Source organism: Phallusia mammillata, chromosome 6, assembly GCF_965637545.1.
Source record: "Phallusia mammillata chromosome 6, kaPhaMamm4.hap1.1, whole genome shotgun sequence".
Taxonomy (NCBI): Eukaryota; Metazoa; Chordata; class Ascidiacea; order Phlebobranchia; family Ascidiidae; genus Phallusia; species Phallusia mammillata.
The window spans coordinates 17,845,219-17,866,572 of record NC_137257.1 but is presented as its reverse complement, the minus strand read 5'-3'; the positions used below and the strand labels follow the sequence as shown (position 1 = coordinate 17,866,572).

Here is a 21,354-nt window from a genome sequence, read left to right as displayed (position 1 = left end):
TCCTTCTTTCCAAGATTTGTTCTTATTTTAAAGGTCAATGTCTTAGAAAATATATTGTCCTTATTTCTAAGAAATGTCCTTGTTTTTGACTTGGGTCCTTATTTTCAACAATTACAAGTCAAATCCCTGCTACAAATAAGAGTAAAACTATACCTGAGCTGTTGTGAGATGCACGAAGTATTTTCTATACTCACAAGAACTTGCTGGAATAGATTGTTTCTGGCCAAAAAATATTGCTTGTGATATGTCATGGCTCGTATAAAAGCAAAGGTATAAGAAAAAACGTTTGTTTGTTTCTTATGAAAATTCGTGTTTGGGCTTTGGTTTTTGTAACAAACTGGATTGATTCGGGTTTGACTTCACATTCAGTGTCCGTAATTTTTTTTCATGTAATTTACCGAGCTTGGTAGCTGGTAGCTGGATATAACCTAGTGCAGAACAACCACAAAACGTCTTGTTTAAGCCATTGTCTGCTATTGTTCGTTGGATATGTCTTCTTTATTATAGGCCTGTCAATCAAACTTTCGGGCCTGAACGGGCTTATCGAAAACGATCCTGGTTCGGACACAGTTCGGGCCCGCTCACAACTCTGGTTCAAAGCTCCTTAAAAAATAAATAAATATAGCTTTTAACCTTAAATTTCTTTGTAGTACAATATATTTTCGTCATCACGCCAACAATGGTTTCAGTGCAGCCAAATTTTGAAATAGAACGATATTCGCGCAAACACAATGTTATCAGTTTCAACAAAAGTTGTAAGTTTGGTAATAGCTTATACAAAAAGCCTGAGATGAAACTGAGTTCTATATCTGCCACATTTGCACTAGAATTTCACTTCATTTGTCCAAATGTGCATGAGCGCAAGGTGTATATTGATTTGTGCTGCTTACAGACGTATACGTTATATATGTCGTGTGAATATTTTAGTAGGCGTATCACCCAAATGGTTACAGTCGGTTTGATTTTCGGACATAATTCGGACTAAAACGTTGAACTTTGCCTGTTTGTAAAACAATCTGACGGGTTACATGTAGGAACATTTCTATGTCCTTCAAAACTGACCAACATCAGCCTTTTGGAAATCATTAAAGTCAAGTTTAAGGACAACTTATATATTACTGTTTTAAATATTTCAAGCCACCGCGCCGCCGACCTTTGAACTAGGACTGAACCTTGACCCACGCCTCGACTCCATTTCGAATTCCTCTTCCACATTTCGTGATGACGTCACCATCAGCGTTGAGTCACGGCGAGTTACTCCGTAAACTAAACTCCCGTTCGAAGCGCGCCGATTCGAATCCCAGCCGTCCAGTGCGCAGCCGCCGGCCGATTGCGTGGACAAGCGATTAGGGGAAACGTCTGCGGCCCCGTTTTCAGGTATAGGGGAATTTACGGGGTGCACAGATGACTTTCGGGGGCTATAAAAATTGTGAAGACTAATTTCGCTGAGTCTTTTCATCGCAGTCGAGTTCAATCGGACTCGAGTACTCGGTCGGTTAATTTTCCACTCTCCACTCGTTCTTGAAAGCTTCACCCTGCTGTCACCTACACCAACTGGGGCCTCTGGTGGATCCACAAACTTCGAAACCTGTTCTTTGGACGCTGTGTTGTCCTCATGGGAGAATGGACTGAAAGTATCCTGAGCGGTGGAGTCGTCGTTGATTTTCGACATTCTCTCGTTGAAAGTCAAGTGGTCGCTCGACTTGGAAATAATATCAAACTCGCTTTCGTTGTCACTGGATGGCTGGACGTTCTCTGATAGGTGGAGCGGAGTCACGTGAGCGATTCCGTCTATTCTGATTGGTGAAGGCTTGTCAAAGAACTTGCGCTCACGTGATTGTAATGGACGGGGCTGCTGACAAAGATTTTTTTGCACAAATGTTATTTTTTTGCCAATAGATTAAAAAAAGACCCGAGCAAGTTAAATGCCTCGCATCTGAATTAGCATCTTTCATTATCTGAGCCTTCAAAGAAAATCTACTAACACATCTCACGTTAGCCGCCTTTTTAGCTAAATTTTGATAGGTTGCGCAAAGAGCACTATGCAGTGGTGGGATCCAGCCGGTTCGCACCGGTTCTATGGAAGCGTCTCACGAAATTTTATGAGATCAGCGAACCTGTTAGCGTAACTGGTTACTGTCAATGGACTTTTTGTAACAGAACCGGCTGAAAAATATGACTTTTGTGACAGAACCGGCTGACAAAAAAATTAAATCCCATCACTGGCACTATACCGATGTAAAACGGTGTATAGATAAAAATGCCAACCGCTAGAGCTATTGGGGTTGGGGATAGGTATTATCTTTTAAAAAAACTGACTTTAAAACGTAGATCCTGCTATAAAAGATCCTTATGTAAATTAATGGTTTAACCGTGTAGCTGCAGCGCGTTTCTCATCTCTCCACCAACTATGCCCTCTACTTTGTCACGCTCTTTTAACGTCTCAACGTTGCGCAGCTGTTTCCGGCAGGATGATTATTTTCGTGCAATTGTGTTACTACGCTTTTTTCACTGAGCGAAATAAACTCAACTCAACTCAAATCTCTACCCCACTTTAGCTGCGAAATTAATAGTCAGCTGTTTGCGCCACCAATCGAAAATTAACCAAATGTGCGGCTGACGTGGGTTTTGATGTTAGTAGCTCTACCGTCCTTTAACCGATTCCATAAAGTAAGCATACCCAGGCCGAAAAAAACCTATGCAAAATAAAACCAATAAAACATTGTTTTGCTTATCAACCTGTTCATCTTTCTCCACCGTTATCTCTCTTTCCATTGGGTTGCCACTTTCGTCTGGAACACTTATAGTAACAGGAGACAGTTCTTGATCTCTGGGAGTCTGATCCTCTGCTTCGTCTTCTTCTTCTTTCTGCTCTTCTGCTGGATCGTGCTCTGCGTTTTATTGATAGGTTTTAGCTCTTCTATTCCCTCAAGATGTCCTTATTTACTTTGAATATACTAATGTAAAATTTACTTAGAATATACTAAATAACTAATGTGGAGTGAAGTACACACAAGAGGCCAGTGTTTCCCAATTTGCCTTCGCTGACCCCCAAAAGGCCCGTGGTCATTTTTATGTGGTAATTTTAAGTTTCTTTCTAACTTTGATTTAATTCCACAAATTTTCCACTCTAAATTTTAAACTTTTGAACAACTAAAATAATTTTCGGTTTTTGAATCATTGTTCTCTTTGGCAATCCACCTTTTCTACAACTTAGTTTGTCAAACAAACCAAAAAAATTGACGTTAATTTCCCCATGTGGGGCCCGTAGAGGCATTTTGAAAGCGAGCTAAGTTATTAATGAAATTTAAGAGGCAGTAACGCAATACGGCAATAACAACAACAAAACAAATTGTATCAAACCGTCGTTAGGAGTGCAATTTTGCAGATTCGTTTCTGAGGTTTTCGGGTGAATCGAAACACTTCCCCAATCGATAGCAGACTTAGATCTAAAAAAACACATTTCTCACCCAGTAAGCCTGTGCTTTGGGTCAGGGGTCGGCAACTTTTTTTGCACTGCGGACCGGTCTGAAACTGAAATTTTTATCACGGACCGGCCAATTTTTATCAAACCACAAATGTTCAGCACTGAAAACTAATTACAGTTATTACCACTTTAATTCAATGTGAACCTTGGGCAAGTTTTATGCGGCTCGGTAACAAACCCCTCACGGACCACGGACCGGTGGTTGCCGACCACTGTTATATATCTTATTGTCTCCTACATTATAAATGATTATGCCGTGATCGCTGGGTTCCTGTCGTGGGTTCAAATCCCACCGCAGGCTAGATTTTTCTAGTCTGTGCCTTGCTGTATGGTATTGTTTGGTGACCGGCTAATTCGGTATACGCATCAATGGGCCTGGCCTACTGTAATTTGTCTTCTATACAATCTCTTAAACTACATGTTTAAGCCATCAATCTTACCTATGCCTTTTGTACAAGATCGCAAGCAGAAGTGCGACAAAGACGACAGCAACAGCAATCGGTATTACGTATTTCATTTCGACGCCTCGTGACTCAGAATTTTCTGGAACTTTCGGGGCTGGAGTAGTTTCCTCATTCAGTATCGATACTGAAATAATAAAAACCCTTTAATTTGTTTAGTTACGCCGTTTTATATTTTTTTATCTTTTTTAGCCGTTTTACTGCAGACAAAGACTAAACCACTTAAGGAAATAAAATAAACTCTACATAAAAGAATCAAGCCAGTAAATGACAAGTAAGCTGCAGACATTGCACACTTTTCCGACCCATAAAGTCTAATCAGTGCAGCTAGTGACAAGATATGGTAGACCGTATTGGCCAAGTATAGCCATCCAACTCCAGTTTGGTGTTAGTAACAGGCAGAAAAGCCATGCATCATCAATTCTATTAAATGCCACAACTAGGCATCAACTACAGGGAAAACTGGTTCACAATGGCCAAGCAAAATAAATTCTATAAGACTAATATTTTAAAATGTTAGATCGACCAAAATTTGTGAGCAATTTCAAACAGCTGTTTCATAATAAAAGAATTACCGTTGCACGTGGGACCGGTAAAATTTCCCGCGCAAACGCAAGTAAACCACGTGACGTAAGTGTCGTTCCCAAGGCAAGTGGCGTTGTTAAAGCAAGGAGATGAATCACAAGCGGGAATGAGCTCCTCGCAATGAGATCCCCCGTAACCATCTCGACATTCGCATCTGTAAAACAAACGTTGAAAGTCAGTCAACAGTGAAAGTCGTAAGCTTGTAGGTTCAGATCCCATGGCACCCACTTTTCGTTAAGACTGTTGTGTGCTAATTGCCTCAAGCAAGCACAAGAACAGGTTGTCCAAACTCTCGTTTTTCTCAACTACCATGTTCAAGAATTTGTTTTAACCACGGTAAGTTTTGCATTCACAAGAAAACCAATAGATTAAATTATTCGGCTTAAGTAGCAGTATTGCGCCTCAATCATTACCTAATTAAAATGGGCAAAATACAACGAACTTGTTGTACGACGGTGCACTAGTAACGTTGAGAGCACAGTTGTAAGCGGGCCTGAATGAAGACCTGAACCCGAAAGTACAAGCCGTAAACCCGACCCGAACCAATCCTTTTTCGATAATCAAGCCAAATTCAGGCCAGGACGTTGGTGCCATGGTTTAAGACCGTTTTGTTAAAACTTAAACCCGGCCCAGACCTGAACCCAAACCCGACCCGACTTACTACTTTGGAACCGTTCGTATCTAGTTATAACTTCTCAATATAAGTTCAATACACAAAAACTGAGGTAATTGACCTGTAGATGTCGCCCTCTTGTTCGCATATTCCCTCATTTCTACACGGATTTTGGGCACAAAGAATTCCTTGGTCGCAAAATCGGCCACTCCAGCTTCTACTGCACCCCTGTTCACAGTGGCCAAAAGATGGGTTGCATGTTACTACCCCATCTACTGGAAAGCAGTTTCCACATTTGTAGGTGCAGTTGAGACCGTATGTTCCAGAAGGACAGGGCTCCCAACAACTGTAGAGGCAATGTTTTTGAGACAATTGATTTCGGAGTTCCAGATTTTTAATTTGCAGAGTATGCAATTTTACGAAAAAAGTTTTTATTTTTACCGAAAGAAATGAAACTTATGAAAACTTAGCACTTAGCTAATACATTAGTCCAACTATTTTTATCTTTGTATTTCGATTTGCTACTCTTTGTTATGTCAAATTAAGATTTAATTAAAATACTTCGAAAAGCACATTTTTTTCCTACTTTTCTTTCTTTCTGTTGTACATAAGTAAAAAAGACTGAAAAAAATTATCTGAAAAAATTAGTGAACTTACTCTACTCCAGTCCAACCAGGTTGACAATAACCCTGGCATTTTCCATTCACCGCGTCGCAAGAGCTACCATTAGCGCAGTTACAAGGTCTCGAACAGTTGAACCCAAATGACCCCGGTTCACAAGATCCTGAACACAACATCGGTGAAAATCCGGCCTCACATGCGGCGCAATTTCCCGTCAAAGGATCACATGAAGACCCGTTGTAGCACCTTCCACACTTTGACCCACAGTTTGCTCCGTACAAACCGGGTTCGCAGGTCTCGTTGCAGACCTGGCCTTTCCACCCTGGCTCACAAAGATCCGCGCCATTTTGCGGCCGCGGACAAGTGCCAGTGATTGCGTCACAGGCTTTAGAATCACCGCAATAGCATTCAAGATCACAATCAGGACCCCAAGATCCCACAGGGCACGATTCTTTGCACAATGGCGGTTTAAACCCGATTTCACACACTACTGTAGAATTAGAGCTAGTTCCATTTAAAACCACATCATCTGACCACTTGGTGTCGTTACTAAGCGGACAAGCCCCAGTAAAACGGTCACAGGTGACCCCGTCCAGGCATTGTCCACACCTATCGTTGCAGTTTGGGCCGAAGGTGCCATTGACACATGGAGTCTGACAGTTGACACCAGTCCACCCAGGTGCGCAGCCATTTGGGCATTCCCCAGTATAGGCGTCACAGGTGCCACCCTGACAATGGCATTTCCGGTTGCAACTTTCCCCATAGGTTTCATCACCGCATTCTTTTAAGAAAATAAAAAATCTTATGAAAGTTTTCATTTTTTATTTCCATCAAGTGTAAGTTATTTCTTTCTGCAACGTTGGTCTTATCTTAAATTTTTAGGCAGAAAAACAATAAAAAAAGTTGTCTTTACCTAACGTGCAGATTATTCCATAAAAACCAGTTGCGCATGAGCATCCATATGGATCAGTCAAGCAAAACATCTTGCCCTTGCAACCAACATTTTCGTCTCCTTCTCTACAAGTGTGTTGACATTCAGCCCCAAATTTGTTTGGTCCACAAACTGTCAAAAAACAAAACCGATGAAGTTAATGGACAGTCTTTTGGATTGAAGTTATTCCTACTTCGATTTCTAAACTGAATGTCGCAAAATATTAGTTTTTTGCTAAATGCTGCTATACTTACTTATGCCATAGTGTAGGGATTAGTGGCAAAACGTGTATGTGCATGACGACACTATAACTTCATTGCGACCCCACTTAGAACAGAAATCAGTGATTCGCAAGCTTTTGAAGAATGTGGCGCATTAACAAACTAAATTTCCACACATAGCGCAGGTCAACGACACAAAAGTTGTCAAAAGAAAGTTATATTGCTACTGTATTTCTATATAACGAGCTTTATGCGTTGCCAAGCTTGCCACATTGTCATCAATTTTTAGAAGACCACATAATGTTTCCAGTTTAAAATAGCGAATATTTCGCGGCACTTAGGAATCTCTATGGGCTCTTTGGTGAATCGCGGAACACAGTTTGAAAATTACTGACATAAATGTTGGAAATTTTTTTTCTTTAAACGGACTTTTTATGTTTCGTGCCTGCAAAGTGTCCCACGAAAAATAGTTCCTCTTTAAACTAAGACCACAAATTTGAGAACCATTTAGTTTGGTGTTAGTTCAAAACGCTACTTACGGATTTCACAAAGCTCGCCCATGAAACCAGGAGGACAAATGCAACTACCGGTTACGTCATCACAGACGCCACCATTTTCACACGGAGGGCACTCAAGCGAGCAATCGGTTCCATACTTATGTTCCAAACAACCTGTAGTAAAAAAACATGGGACGTGGCATATTTTTTGGGTAGTGAGTGATTTTAAAAAGCTTTCTATAATTTGTATGTTTGTTACGAAATAAAGATTACAAGCATAAGCGATAATTCCGGTTTACATTACTTAAAAAAGTACGAAATGAATGTAACACATTTTCTGGTTTGGTGAACAAAGCCTAGTTAATACAAACTGTTTAATTTTAAATCTTGTTTAATAAAATGTTATCTTGTGATTTTATGTTAATAGAAAATGTGTTAATAGAATCATCTCTTTAGGATCAATCGCTTTTCAAAAGTTTTAACAAAACAATTTTGTACACATATATATCACTTCCACTTCTGGGATCGTTATCCAGTTATCCAAAGCTATGCGCGTTTTCTTACCTCGCACAACTACACGAGAAAGTCCCTGTAGAAATACACGTCGAAAATTGTCCCTTGTCTGATGAAACACAACGTACGGCCCAGCATCTGATGGCTGAATATTACGCAGTTCGATTCGCAATTGCTGTTGGCCTACTTTACGTGGCTGCCGGTTTTCTAGAAATGTTTAAAGTTGTTAAGAAACTAAAAACTTTGGCTTACCGGGTAAAATGGTTTTTACAAGAAAATTTTGATTGATGTATATACACCAGTGGTTCTCAAACTTTTTTATTGTCGAGGCCAAAAGGTATTTTTAAGTGTGTTGGGAGCCGCAAAAAAACGCAACCTTGAGAAAATGACTAAAGAATGTGACTTTGAAATCTAAAATAGCAATGTTTGGTGGTTTATTGAGGTCGGGTGCGAGCCGCAAAATAAGTAGTTGGGAGCCGCATGCGGCCCCGAAAACCGAGTTTGAGAACCACTGATACTAACATAAATAAATATTTATTGTCACATGTTTTCAAATAAGCTTAAAATGTTTGAAAATTCCATGTTACCATTATTTATAATTATTCTAACTAATTATTTAAACCAGTTTGTGTGTCTGAAACTAATTAACATGTCTGAGTATACTTAACATTACATTTTATGTCAATATTGTGACATATTCATGACTGAAGTAATTGCTGCATCGTTTTCGTCATAAAAAAATTCAATTATACCATTAAAAACTAATTAGATAAGCGTTGCGTATTTCGCCGTCAAAGTGTCGTACGATTTTCTACGAGACGTCATGGGTACGTCAACATTGGGCGTGACGTCACTGCTTACCGTATAGGTGGACCCAGAAGACATCGTTGATTGGTTGGGGGCGCAATTGTACTGCTCGAAGAAGAACGGAGTCGTTCAGTGACGCTCGGGTGCTGAGCAGGGTTGGAAAAAGCTGAGCTGTAAAACCAATATGATATAATAATCGCGTACTGACTAACACATAACTAAAGTAAGCCTTTAGATACAATAATTTGTGTTAGGCGGTGTTTTCTAACACACAACTATATAGTAAGTCTAAAGATACAAAATTTAGTAACGGTGGATCCAATTTTTTGGTTTTAAACGAAGTTTTTGTAAGTATTTCTCATGTCAAATAATAAGATCTACTTGCTTAGTTGTACGGATGTTTGAACAGAAAAGGGGTTTGGTACATAACTATTTTGCTTGACATTATTTTGTTATGTTATTTGACTAATTAGCAACACCGAATCATACAATTACAAAGGTTCGTAAAGGTTAGAACTATTTTGCGTGTTAGCAGAAGACGAAAAAATCAAAAATCTTATTTTACTTGAGGTAATTTCAAAACTATTTAAAAATGTAAAAATGTTTTAACATTTACGGAACCCTAGGGAAGTCAGGAAGATATAGGAAACCACTCGTATATATACCTATAGATGTTAGACTGCATAGGAATTAAAGTTTCAAACCTTTATCACCGATATCAGAAACACCAGATGCTTCGTCAGTATTTCATTATTATCATAAAATATTACTTATAATACCAATACATTTGCCTACTTATATTAAATTCGGTCGGTAATAACAAAGATACAAATTCAAGAAAATAAGATCATACCGTTTTTCGACATAACAACTCCCACAGCTTTGGCCTCTTCCCCTGTTATTAAGTCGCTGATTCCACAGGAAAACATCCCATACTTGTAAGGTCCAGCCTTTTCAAGAAGCTGTATCTGTCTGCCTGGCCAGTTTTCGGGGGTAATCCTGTCAATAGTTAAAAAAATTCATTTTTTGCATTGTCACTTTATCCGATTTTTATTGTCGAACAGTTTCGTTAAACAACAAAGACGCTGAAAAACATTGATTATCGAGTCAAGTGTCCTGATGGTAGTCATGAAAGAATTGATAGAAGTGTAACTTCTGAGATCTATAATCTTTAGAGGTTTTTACATAGGCCTGGTTAGAAACATGTGGAACGTTAAATTAATTTTTTAACTTCATATGAAAAGAAAAAAAGATTTTAATTATAGCTTGAGCTGGTTTTGTTAAATGATTTCGTCATATCCAGTTTGTTTTAAATGCGATATTTTATCTTTTCTTTCTCGAAGAAGTAGCCGATAAAAGATTTACCTATAGACCAAACAAATTCCAATACAGCAAGCAAAACATCTTTTAAAGCATTCAGCTGATAAAGTGAAGAAACTGTATGTAATCGCATTACCCATAGTTGAGTGAAAAGGGGCTTTATTGGATCTATTGTTAGAAAATCGGTGGACAATTGCTCCCATCGGCCTTACCGCCCATATCGCCGCATATGTGTGAGATTGGTGCCGGTTCCGATGTCGGCCTCGACATTGAACGGAAATGACGTGACCCGGAAGTAAGAATTGTTGGCGACGCATTTCATCATCACTTCCTCATTGTAAGCGGCCACCGGATTTTCGAATACCAATGTTAGGTCAAGTAAGGCATCTGGACAAGAAACGGGAATAACACGGTTACCTATCATAAACCAGTGGTGGGATTCAGTGGGTTCGCACCGGTTCTGTAGAACCACTCCACGAAATGATATCAGCGAACCGGTTAGCATTACTAGTTACTGTCAATGGACTTTCTGTAACAGATCCGGCTGAAAAATATGACTTTTGTGATAGAACCGGCCAACAAAAAAATTAAATCCCACCACTGCCTTATAACCAGGGAGTCGAACCGGAACTGAACCCGAACCCGCGAACCGGTTTGAGCGGTTAATTTCATTAAACCCGAACCGAACCCGAACCGCTAATTACGATTTTCTAAAAACCCGAACCAGAGTTGAACCCTATATTTTGTTTGGCGTTGGACCCGAACCGGAACTGAACCAGTAAAAAATGCAGTATGTTTGATATTTTGTGATTTTTTTTCAAAACAGCGCACTTAAGAATACGCGAGATAGCACTTATTGGGCGTGTCAAAAATAACAGTGCACGGTCAAAAATCTTGTGGGGTTTGATAAGGCCAGGAAGATGATTGGTAGAATTAAATTGAAACGAATGAAAATTTGAACCGGTTTAAAAACCGCAAACCGGTTCGGACCGGACAATTTGCCCAAACCGGAACCAAACCCGAACCCGAAAATACACATTTTTAAAAACCGGAACCGAACCCGAACCCTTAAAAACAAAACGAAGTGAACCCGAACCGAACCTGAACCCGTATGACAAGCGGTTCGACTCCCTGCTTATAACCCAATAAATGTTAAAGGCAGTTAACAGAGAGTCGAACCGGAACTAAACCCCAACCCGCGAACCGGTTTGAGCGATTTATTTTATTTAATCCGAACCGAACCCGAACCGCTAATTACGATTTCATAAAAACCCGAACCAGAATTGAATCCAATATTTTGTTTGGCGTTTGTTCCGAACCGGAAAGGAAGCAGTAAAAATGCAGCCTTTGTTATATTTTGTGACTTTCTTCAACAGCGATATGAAGAAAACGCGAGATAACAGTTATAAGGCGCTTTAAAAATAACAATACGGGGTCAAAATTCTTTTGAAGTTTGGTAAGGCCGCAGTTAGATGATAGGTAGAATTTAAATGAAACGAATGAAAATTAGAACCGGTTTAAAAACCGCAAGCTGGTCTGGACCGGATACTTTGCCCGTACCGGAACAAAACCCGAACCCGAAAATATACATTTTAAAAAACCTGAACCGAACCCGAACCCCTGAAAGCAAAACAAAGTGAACCCGAACTGAATCTGAACCCATATGACAAGCGGTTCGACTCCTAGGCTAAAACCAAGATGTCATCATTTTTCATGAATTTCATTTTACGCGTGCTTTTTAGCGCGGATTAAACACAGTGTTACAAACTAAGTCATAACACCCTAGGCTTTCATTCAAATGCACAATTGGCGTATATTCAACAAATGTTTACTATTAAGTAACTTACCTACGCATTGAAGGTGCCCAATAAAAAAAATCAGCAGTGCACTTTCTAAACATTTAAGCATTTTTATTCCCTGAATATCCCAATCACATTGTTTTCAAAAATAACCTTCAACACAATACACACATAACAAAAACTCTTCATTACAGAACCGTTTCCATAAACATTCAAGTTCAAATACTTTTTAATACAAAAAACACAATAGACTACATTTGTTAACTTTCTATTGTTTCAATAACATACTGTTTTGGATAAACATTCTAGCTTATTAACGTTGCCCTGTTTTTATGTAGCCCTTAATTTTGATTCGTATACTTAATTACGTGCTATAAGTGGTACTTGTTCTCGCATAGGATAATAGACCGCCATGTTGCGCACTTTGTGTTGTTAGGGTCGAAAATGCTTCGAGTTCGATATGGAGTGGTCAGTGTTGGTGACTTGCCTGTATTACGTCATTCTGCATCGTGAGATTTGAAAATTCGATAAAGTAACTCTTGATCATTTTGATTCACACATACATTATATTACCACATAAAAAAGGTTGTTGAATTAAGAGTTATGCTTTTAAAGGTCCACCACGCTTGTTCACTTATTACATGTATTGGCACATTGAACAATATATTGTCATGTGTAGCAACATTAAAGTTATAAGTTTGCAATCAAGTCATGCCATTTTAAATTTCCCGCTTAGGTGGCCAAATAAAAGTCTGGTACTGCTGTTAGGAGAAAATGTCTATGGATTGATAAAAACCGCTAATTCATGAATAATTTGCACATAAAAAGGCACAACGCATTCACTAGAAGTGTTTTACTAACCCTAGCAGCTCTATTTGACAATGGTTTCCATCGTTTTATGGTTTTGCGTGATTAGATAATATGTAAATTTAAATCCAGACAGTGGCTTCTATCATCACGTGGTAAACATCAACCAATGGACGCACGTCATGGTTGGCTGATTTTCTGCAATTATTTAATGGTGGAAAGGGTGAATATCAGCAGTTTTGTTCGAATAAAACAATAAAGGTATCAAAATTTTGTTTTTAAAAGACAATAGATCAAAGTGAATAGCAGTTTTGCGCCTTTCGTAGACGAGACAGCAAATAAACAAGTCACCGCGCTGTGACGTCACGTTCTTTTTCGTTTTTAACGCGAGGAGATCGGCGGCCGACATTTTTTCTGCGCGCAGCAAAGGCAAGAGTTGGAAAAAAAGGGACATTTTGCTTTGCCTCTGCGGAAAGGATCTTGCGAGGGAAGAGACAAAATAGAAGAACTAAATTTCGTCGCCACATCAGGAAGAACTGCAGAGTCAATTGGTGATGATTTTTTTCTGTTGTTGTGCTATAAATGATAACGGTTTGTTTAAGAACTTAGTATTTTAGGCTGAAGACCGCCATTGCGGCACGTCTGTCTGAAACTGTACATTCGCCCATTGGTATTGGCAGCGGACAACAATAATTGCTGAAAACTTACCGCCAATGCTAGCTGTTTGCCACTTAAAAAAACTTATATTCCTTAAATCTATGTGTCCACACTTTGTAATTTTACAAAAGCAATTATTTTAACGTGACAGTAAAAACAACACACTTTAAGGTTCAAACAAAAATTGTATTATTGATAATGCTACAAGGTTTGTTGTGCCTCTATAAAAGTACTACACGACTTAATCAATAATAAAATAATTACCCAATAAAAGTATTTACTTTCAAATTGCCAAAAATAAAAGAAGAAAATGTGTTTCCAGTTACCATTTGTGTGCAAGTAGCATTTTTGTTGAAGTTTTACCTAAAGTTTTGCCCAATTGTTTGTGTACTAGTGTAGTTTTGTATATGTTGCAGCTAAAATTTATTTAGTTTGGTTGTAAGGTAAGGTTGAAAAAAACAAAAAAAAAAAGAATAAGTAAACCATAGCACCAATTGTAACTGTATAATTGTAAGAACCAAAGTGTATGCTAAATTTGGTAATTGAAGGTACACTACACAGTTATGTAGTTTGACTGTTGCATACAAACCTTATGTAATGTCAACTTGTATTGTTAGGCATGCCCAACATATACATATAGGGTAATGCTAAAACAACAAAATGCTATGCCAACATATTTAACTTTGGCTAAAAATCAAAATTTAGCCTGCTGCAATGGATTCTTCGGACAATTACTTCTGGAATACTACTGAAGTATCGAATGGTGGTGAAACTGCAATGGTTCCCAGCTCCATGGATAGTTTTATTCAGCAGCAGCAGCAAGGCCAAATTCTGTCCCAGACGGTATGTAAACATCGTTTTAAAATACTAAATGGTTTTGGTAAAAAATCGAACAAATCGGCTACCCATACCTGCAGACATTACACACTGTTTTGACCTATAAGGTCTCATCAGTGTGACTGGTGACAAGACATTGTAGGCATGGTACAGCCTAGCCACTGCATTCCAATTTGTTGATGTTACATAAGGAAAGCCATACCTTGCCACATATCCATTGAAATACAATTTTATGACTAATTTTATGGAATATATCTCTATGTAAAATTGAGGTGAAAGTTTGGAGATGGTCCAAAGATTGTGTCGTAGCTTATTTGTGAATTCAGTCAACGACATGTATTCACTTGATTTGCTTGTTTAATTAGCCTTTGTACTTGACCAATCACTGTTTGTCCTTGTTTGCAGCAAACCAACAATTCTCCCAAACAGTCAAGTCTGGTTCAAACTTCTGTTGCAAGTCCTCAGCATATATTTGTGTGAGTGGTGTTTTCATATTCTCAACGTATAGTTGTGTGATACTATTGGTCAGTGTTTTTTAAATTTTGTTGTGGTTGTTCTATCACTTTGGCTTTCTGAGTGTTAATTGAAATGGCAAATGGTGTTGGTGTACTAATGTAGAAACAGTGACCTGTTTTTTATTTTCTGTCAGTTAGTATTCACAAATATAACTTTTTGTGAGTTTTTCTTATTGCTGTTACTTTGTACCATTTTGACACAGTTGTATATTTGGGATAGGGACTGGTTTTAAATTGAGTTTTTATGGTGTGTTGTATAGCAATAGACCAGCGGTGTGCTACCTATCCATAGCAAAACAAAGCCCATTGAATTAATGTTGTAGGGTTTGCGGAGCTGTATGGATTTTAAGTAAAACATGTCCTACTAAACTATGTTAGTGCAGTGCAGTGGGCAACCCCAATTTTTGTGTAGTTTCTGCACAAATCAATGTGCCAGGCGCTGCGTAACAATGTAGCTAGAATCACTTGCTTGTTTTGCTGGCATATAGTTTTTTACTTATACAAGTGTGTCATATGCAACTAAGTGAAGTCAAGTTGTGTGATATAAAGGTGCAGCCTGCTATATGCCATATAATTACATTAGTTGTTTTTGGTCACTAATAAAGATTGCATATCCATTCAATAGACTAAATTAATGATACTAAGGCTCAATGCAAAACCTAAAGGGAGAGGCAAGCTATTAAACCAACCTCATCTTTGCAGGTCACAATCTGGAGTAGTTGCTGGTGGAAGTGATAAACCAAAACAAGAACCTACAAATGCTGCAGATGGTATGCTGCCAGTGGACCTTGTTAATCCTGATGCTATTGAACCCAAACCGCGGTCATACACCTGCCGAATTTGCCAGGTGTGTTTTTTAGTATTGTGCATTTTTTCTCATGTAACAAACGTATCTAACAGTAGGATATCATATTTTACCCAGCAAAACTCTGTTGTCAAACCCATTATATAATAAACAACATGCCTTAAGCATGCCTTAAAAGGTCATTAAAAGGTAAACTTTCTTGCTACCGCAGACTGTTGTTGCAGGTCAACATGTATGCATTTCCTAATGTACCTATATATCAATATCCATTCTTAACAGTTTCATCTTAGATAGACTTTGCATTTCTTGCGCAAAAGTTCAGACTGTTGTAAAGTAGGCTTCGGACAAAAATAGTGCAGCTAAGGCAAAACAATGTTTCTGTTTTCGATAAATTTACTTCCCAATTTGTTTGTAAACTTGCCTATTTTAAAAACAACCATACAATGTGGAGTATCATTAGTATACAATTTGAGATGATTGAGTAAATTTGACGGTAGTGTTTTACACTCAGTGCGGCTGAAAAACACAGGGCCAATATTAACAGAAGCATTTGCAACGACATGTATTCACTTGATTTACTTGTTTAATTAGCCTTGTATTAACAGAAGCATTTGCAATTTTATTTGTGTGAAGACCAGTGTTTTTTGCTTATGGGAACAATATTGCTGTGAAATGCCATAAAAGTGTGGGCACTGTAACAAATATAGATAAATGTAATTACAGTAAGTGGTATGAAAAATCACCGAAAAGGTGCACTATGGAAATATCATAAACCCATGGTTTTTTAGGTGACTTTCCCAAACAAAAGTGCTGTCACTGTTCACTCCAGACTGCACACAGATCATCAGGGCAAGCCATACAGGTAACTAACAACATACTTTCCCAAAATATTTTGTTTTACGGTAGAGCTACTAACACCGTAACGAGAATCTATCCCCCAAATTTGATTGGTTATATCTCCAAAAATGCTCACGGTTAGGGCTATTAGGGTCGGGGTAAGGTATTAGCACTTAAAATTCAATAAAACTAACCCAAAAAAATAGTTACTAATGTACAATTTTTTTGTAAATATTTTCCAACCCAACCCATTTATAACCGCTAAATAAAAATTCAGCTCTTTACGCCCTCTTGTGACTGATTCTCGTTATGGTGTTAGTAGCTCTACCGTGTTTTACAATGTACAAAATATGTGAGACAAGGTATGTTTTTTTTTGTAGGTGCAACTTTTGCAGTAAAGGATTTTCGACGAATTTTTATCTCAAACAACATGAAAGGATTCACAGTGGACAGAAACCCTACAAATGTCCTATGTGCGATAATTCCTTCAAGCAACTGTCTCATGTACAACAACATGTGAGGTAAACACTGAGAATCATCCCTATAAATATAAATGCTGCTGTTTAGTTCGAAATACTGTGGTGTTCTGTATTGTATTTTGAACTATAGTCCACCATTAAATAGTTACATACAAGTACCCTGGGTTATTATATATATACACAAAAAACTAGGCAAATTGGTAAGCTATCAGAATTGTCTGCACACAATTCAAACACCATAAACCCAGTAAGTACTTCTTTTGGGTGCTAAAGGGAAACCGTGACTGGAGCCTTTTCCAAAGCTGTGTGTCCTGGAAATGCTACTCTCATGGGTTCAAACCCCACTGCAGGCTAGGATTTCTTACTATGATATATTTAATTTATCTATTTCATGCCAGTTTTCAATTAAGCGATGTATTACTTTACAAAGTGGTCAAGAGTGCTGCTTCATTTTTTACAGAACTCATACTGGTGTAAGGCCCTACAAGTGCCATTGGCCAGGATGTGGCAAAGCATTCCTGCAGCAATCGCATCTTAAAAGCCATGAAGCTCGTCACACACCTAAGTAAGAATACATTGAAGTAATATCAATATTTACTTTACAAAATGACAAACCTTTTAATGGACAATGGATTTTAGTTACCTTATGTCTTTGCTGCATAATATGTTATATATATTTGCTTGTATAAATATTCAGTAAACCTTGGTTAATATGGACCTGTTTGGACCCAAACAACTTGTTTGGATTTGGTGAAGATTTAGCTTAACCAGTATCCATTAGTTCAAGCCTTACCACATTACAAATCATTTGTGCCTTAAGTTTTGTCCAAATTGGGCGAAGATCCAGAATAATCAAAGCCGGTTTAACTGTCTGATTTAAAAGCAAAACTTTTTATTGCTTTTACATTTCAAATCATTGTGTACAACTTTACGCATTCAAGTCATTGTTGAACATTAAAACCTTTTATGCAGGCCAAACACTGGTGTCCGTCCCTACAAATGCCACTGGCCTGAATGTGGCAAGTCATTTGCCCAATTGAGCAATTTGAAATCGCATGTTGCAAGACACACACCAGGAAAAAATAAAAGGAAAAGCAGCGCGAACAATACAACAGTGAAAAAACAAGAAACTCCTTCAGAAGAAGTAAGTCCATAACCTGTATACTTTTTATCTTAACAATCAAAAATATAGCAGTTTTATGTATAAATAATGTTTTCTTTAAAGGATGGTGCTTTCAACTTTCAAAATGTCATCAACCAAGCGGCAGCCGCAGCCAATATTGTGCCAACAGCAGTTGACGAAGAGGCTGAAATACGTCCGTACCTATGCCCCGGTTGTTCTAAACTTTATGTCCGTGAGGCTACTTTCAAGAAGCATCTTGAAGAATGCAAGACGAAACTACAGATGTCTATTTCAGCTACAGCAACAGCTTTAGGCATTGACCCTCCACCTATTCCCTCCTCCAGTGCTGTATTAAATGAATATGACCCAAGTTTGTTGCAACTCGGCAGTGCCCAAGGACAGGAGGAGCCTGCCAAGCGCCGCAGAATGGATACTAAGATGGAAGAAGTGACTATAGAGAACAATGCACAACAGCAACAGCAGCATATTGAGACACAAGAAGTTACAGTGAGCTCTGAAGTCAGCAGTAACATTCATGTTAAAGAAGAGCCGGTCAGCATGGCAAACGACACAGCAAACTTTGTATCCCGACAGGCAATATCACAGGAATCGGAGTACAAAGTGCCGCAGATTGTTGCCGATAACAACCAACACTCTATATATACTGTACAGTCAACCAGCCAGCATCATATACCAGTCAATAATGTGATATTTCAAATTGGCGATCAAAAGCAGCAACAGCAGATGATGACTGTTGGTCAGACAGGAAATATACAACAGCAAAACATCATTCTTACCAGCACAGATTCCCAGCAAGACAATGTCCAACTGGTTGATGCATTATCACAGGCACCAACAATTCTTCTCACACAACCTGTTACATCAAGTTCTGGTGTAACCAAAGAAAACGAACAGGACCATTCAACCATTAATCAAGCAGCAATCCGCTGGCAATGGGATCAACCTGTCCCAAGACTTAACTTTCCATAGGCAGGTCACTTGCACTGAAATACCGGCAGCCTGTTTGGTGATGATATTTCAGTGTGTGGTGTCAATATACTGAACTACTGGTAAAAAACCATGACTTTGCCATACTCCTATTACCTTTTTTTCATTGTTTTGGTCTTGTAAACTCAACCTAGCGAATGGAATTGTTTTTTTTTCTCTCCTTGCACTAACAAATGATAACAGACTTTTTCATTGTATTCTTATGACAAAAACTGTAAAGCAGCAAAATTTTGTTGCAGCTAGTATCATTTTTCTTTCTAGTTTATCATGAAGTTTCTCTCAATTTTTACGCTGCAGAAAAAACCCTGTTTATTCTTGTAAGAGATCACAGCACTCAAACTGCTGCTCTGTGTCCATTTTTTGTATGTTAGTGTTCGTTTTTTATGAGGTCTGTTTGCATGCACCCCATGTATCCCTTAGGCTGGTTTCTAACTTTTCGGACCTCTGTTGTAGCCTGTTTTTTTTCCTTACAGGCAAACTTAAGTGACATTTAACAATAGGGTTGAACCACTAGTACCAAAATGCCTAATTTGTAAAAGGTTGAAATAATGATCAAAATGTTGACAAATTATGGATGCAATGAACCATTAGTGGTTACTGGTTAGTCAACTAAAATAACCAGCTAATATAAAGGCACCTAAACTTTTGAAAACCTGCTTAATGTGCAAATCTGTGCTTGCAACCAGTCCTGATGTTTTGTATGTGTATGACAAAATGGTCAAGTTTATATTATGCCATCTCAAAAAGACCACACTAATTTGAGCACTGTTTCCTAAAATGGTCTACTTGAAGCCTAAATCAAAAATTTATGAAAATCACCATATAACCAGCAATGTATTTAATTTCTACTGCCTAAACGTCCAATTATGATATGTGTCAGAAATTTCCCCATTTACTGCCAGAACGTGTTATTTAAGGAATTTTTTTGGCTTCATTTGTGGTCCAGGCTATAAATAAAAAAAAATTTCTCATAAATTACTAACTAATTTCAACGTAAAATTTATCCATGGTAGTGGATATTTCTACCCTTTATGGGCAATTTGTGTATTTTTTATGAATTTTTTGGCTGTTTTCAAAGGGTTTATGATCATGTTATCTGTTTTGAAATAATCAATTGGTCTTTGTTTATGCCAAATACTATATGGTGCATCTCAATCCCAAAAATATTGTGCTTTTTCTGAAGTAGCAAAAAATTTGTATTTTTCTGATGCTGCTACATACATTTTACGCCCTGTTTACTTAAATGTTAACACTAAAAATGTTTTATAAAATTATTAAACTTTATGACCGGGTAAATTGTATTTCAACCGTTTTTCTGCCATTTGTTACAAAATATTTTTAGTCTTAAATTTATAAAGTGATGAATTTGTAATTGAGTAGTAGTAGAAAAAATCAATTTACATGTCCAAGTTGCATTTTTTGCACTTTTCCCTTATCGAACTGGAAACTTAAGTTTCACTATGGCAGTAAAATTGAAAAATCTTTTTTAACTTAAAGACTGTCCAACATTATGGCTACCCTTGACCCCGTTAGCAGCAAATTGGGTGGCAACACGTTAAATATGTTTTCCATTTGATCTGTCCCTTGTCTTTTTGCATGTACATAGCGTCGCGCATCTTGTATATCTTCTGCTTCACCGCATTTTTACAGTCGTTACAGCGAAACGAATGCCTTTTTGTGCTACTAACGTTTTTTTATGCTAACAAAAACCATGTGGTATTTTCGCGGCAGCAAATAAAACCATATGTCGCGAACTGTTTTAAGTTTGAGTCTCAAGAAGATTGCATATCGTTTGTGTTGGTAAACAAACCAAGATTGGCGCCTGGTAAGTTTAGGCTGGGTCGTCCGTTTTAACCAGGGAGTCGAACCGCTTGTCATATGGGTTCAGGTTCGGTTCGGGTTCACTTTGTTTTGTTTTTAAGGGTTCGGGTTCGGTTCAGGTTTTTAAAAACGTGTACGCCAAACAAAATACAGGGTTGAACTCCGGTCCGGTTTTTAGGAAATCGTAATTGGCGGTTCGGGTTTAATGAAATAAACCGGTTCGCGGGTTCCGGTTCGACTCCCTGGTTCTAACACAGGTTCCAGCAGTGAGGTACTTGTAGTCTGCGGGTCAAATGCGGTCCATTGAATTCAGGTTGTAAGGCCCATGGAGACGTTTGGATTTTGTATGTTGTGTGGCCTGCCAATCCATTTAGGTTCAGTTTTGGGAGCAATTTCAACTTAATTTCTGAGCAAGTCAACGAGTCCAGCGAATTTTAGTGGTAGAGCTGTTATCAGCATGTTTGGTAAGCAACTAACGATAGTCAACTCACCTTACGAAAAGGTTATCAAAATACCTCTAGACTAGAGTCTAAATAAACCGATCAATTTAAAACTAAAGTTTAAAAGGTAAGGAAAACTATGTTTGTTCTAGCTAAGATATGGTTTGGCT

The 21,354-nt window shown here is 38.2% G+C and overlaps 2 protein-coding genes across 2 annotated transcripts; one reads left to right on the top strand and one right to left on the bottom strand.

Moving 5' to 3' along the window:
* Window positions 1-766: 766 nt before the first annotated feature.
* Window positions 767-10,378, bottom strand: LOC145234424 (uncharacterized). The gene is made up of 13 exons (XM_080099158.1): window positions 10,269-10,378; window positions 9,590-9,735; window positions 8,791-8,907; window positions 7,981-8,136; window positions 7,459-7,590; window positions 6,681-6,830; window positions 5,804-6,548; window positions 5,268-5,492; window positions 4,524-4,687; window positions 3,928-4,075; window positions 3,364-3,449; window positions 2,740-2,891; window positions 767-1,885 (listed from the first exon to the last, which is right to left on the bottom strand). The coding sequence occupies exons 1-13, from the start codon at window positions 10,376-10,378 to the stop codon at window positions 1,133-1,135; spliced, it is 3,084 nt and encodes a 1,027-aa protein (XP_079955284.1). The 3' UTR covers window positions 767-1,132.
* A 2,668-nt stretch (window positions 10,379-13,046) lies between these two features.
* Window positions 13,047-20,677, top strand: LOC145233104 (uncharacterized). The gene is made up of 9 exons (XM_080097766.1): window positions 13,047-13,213; window positions 14,025-14,162; window positions 14,562-14,632; window positions 15,374-15,518; window positions 16,265-16,338; window positions 16,694-16,834; window positions 17,253-17,357; window positions 17,765-17,936; window positions 18,018-20,677. Exons 2-9 carry the CDS (start codon window positions 14,034-14,036, stop codon window positions 18,903-18,905), a joined length of 1,725 nt encoding a protein of 574 aa, XP_079953892.1. The 5' UTR covers window positions 13,047-13,213; window positions 14,025-14,033; the 3' UTR covers window positions 18,906-20,677.
* The last annotated feature ends 677 nt before the right edge of the window (window positions 20,678-21,354 follow it).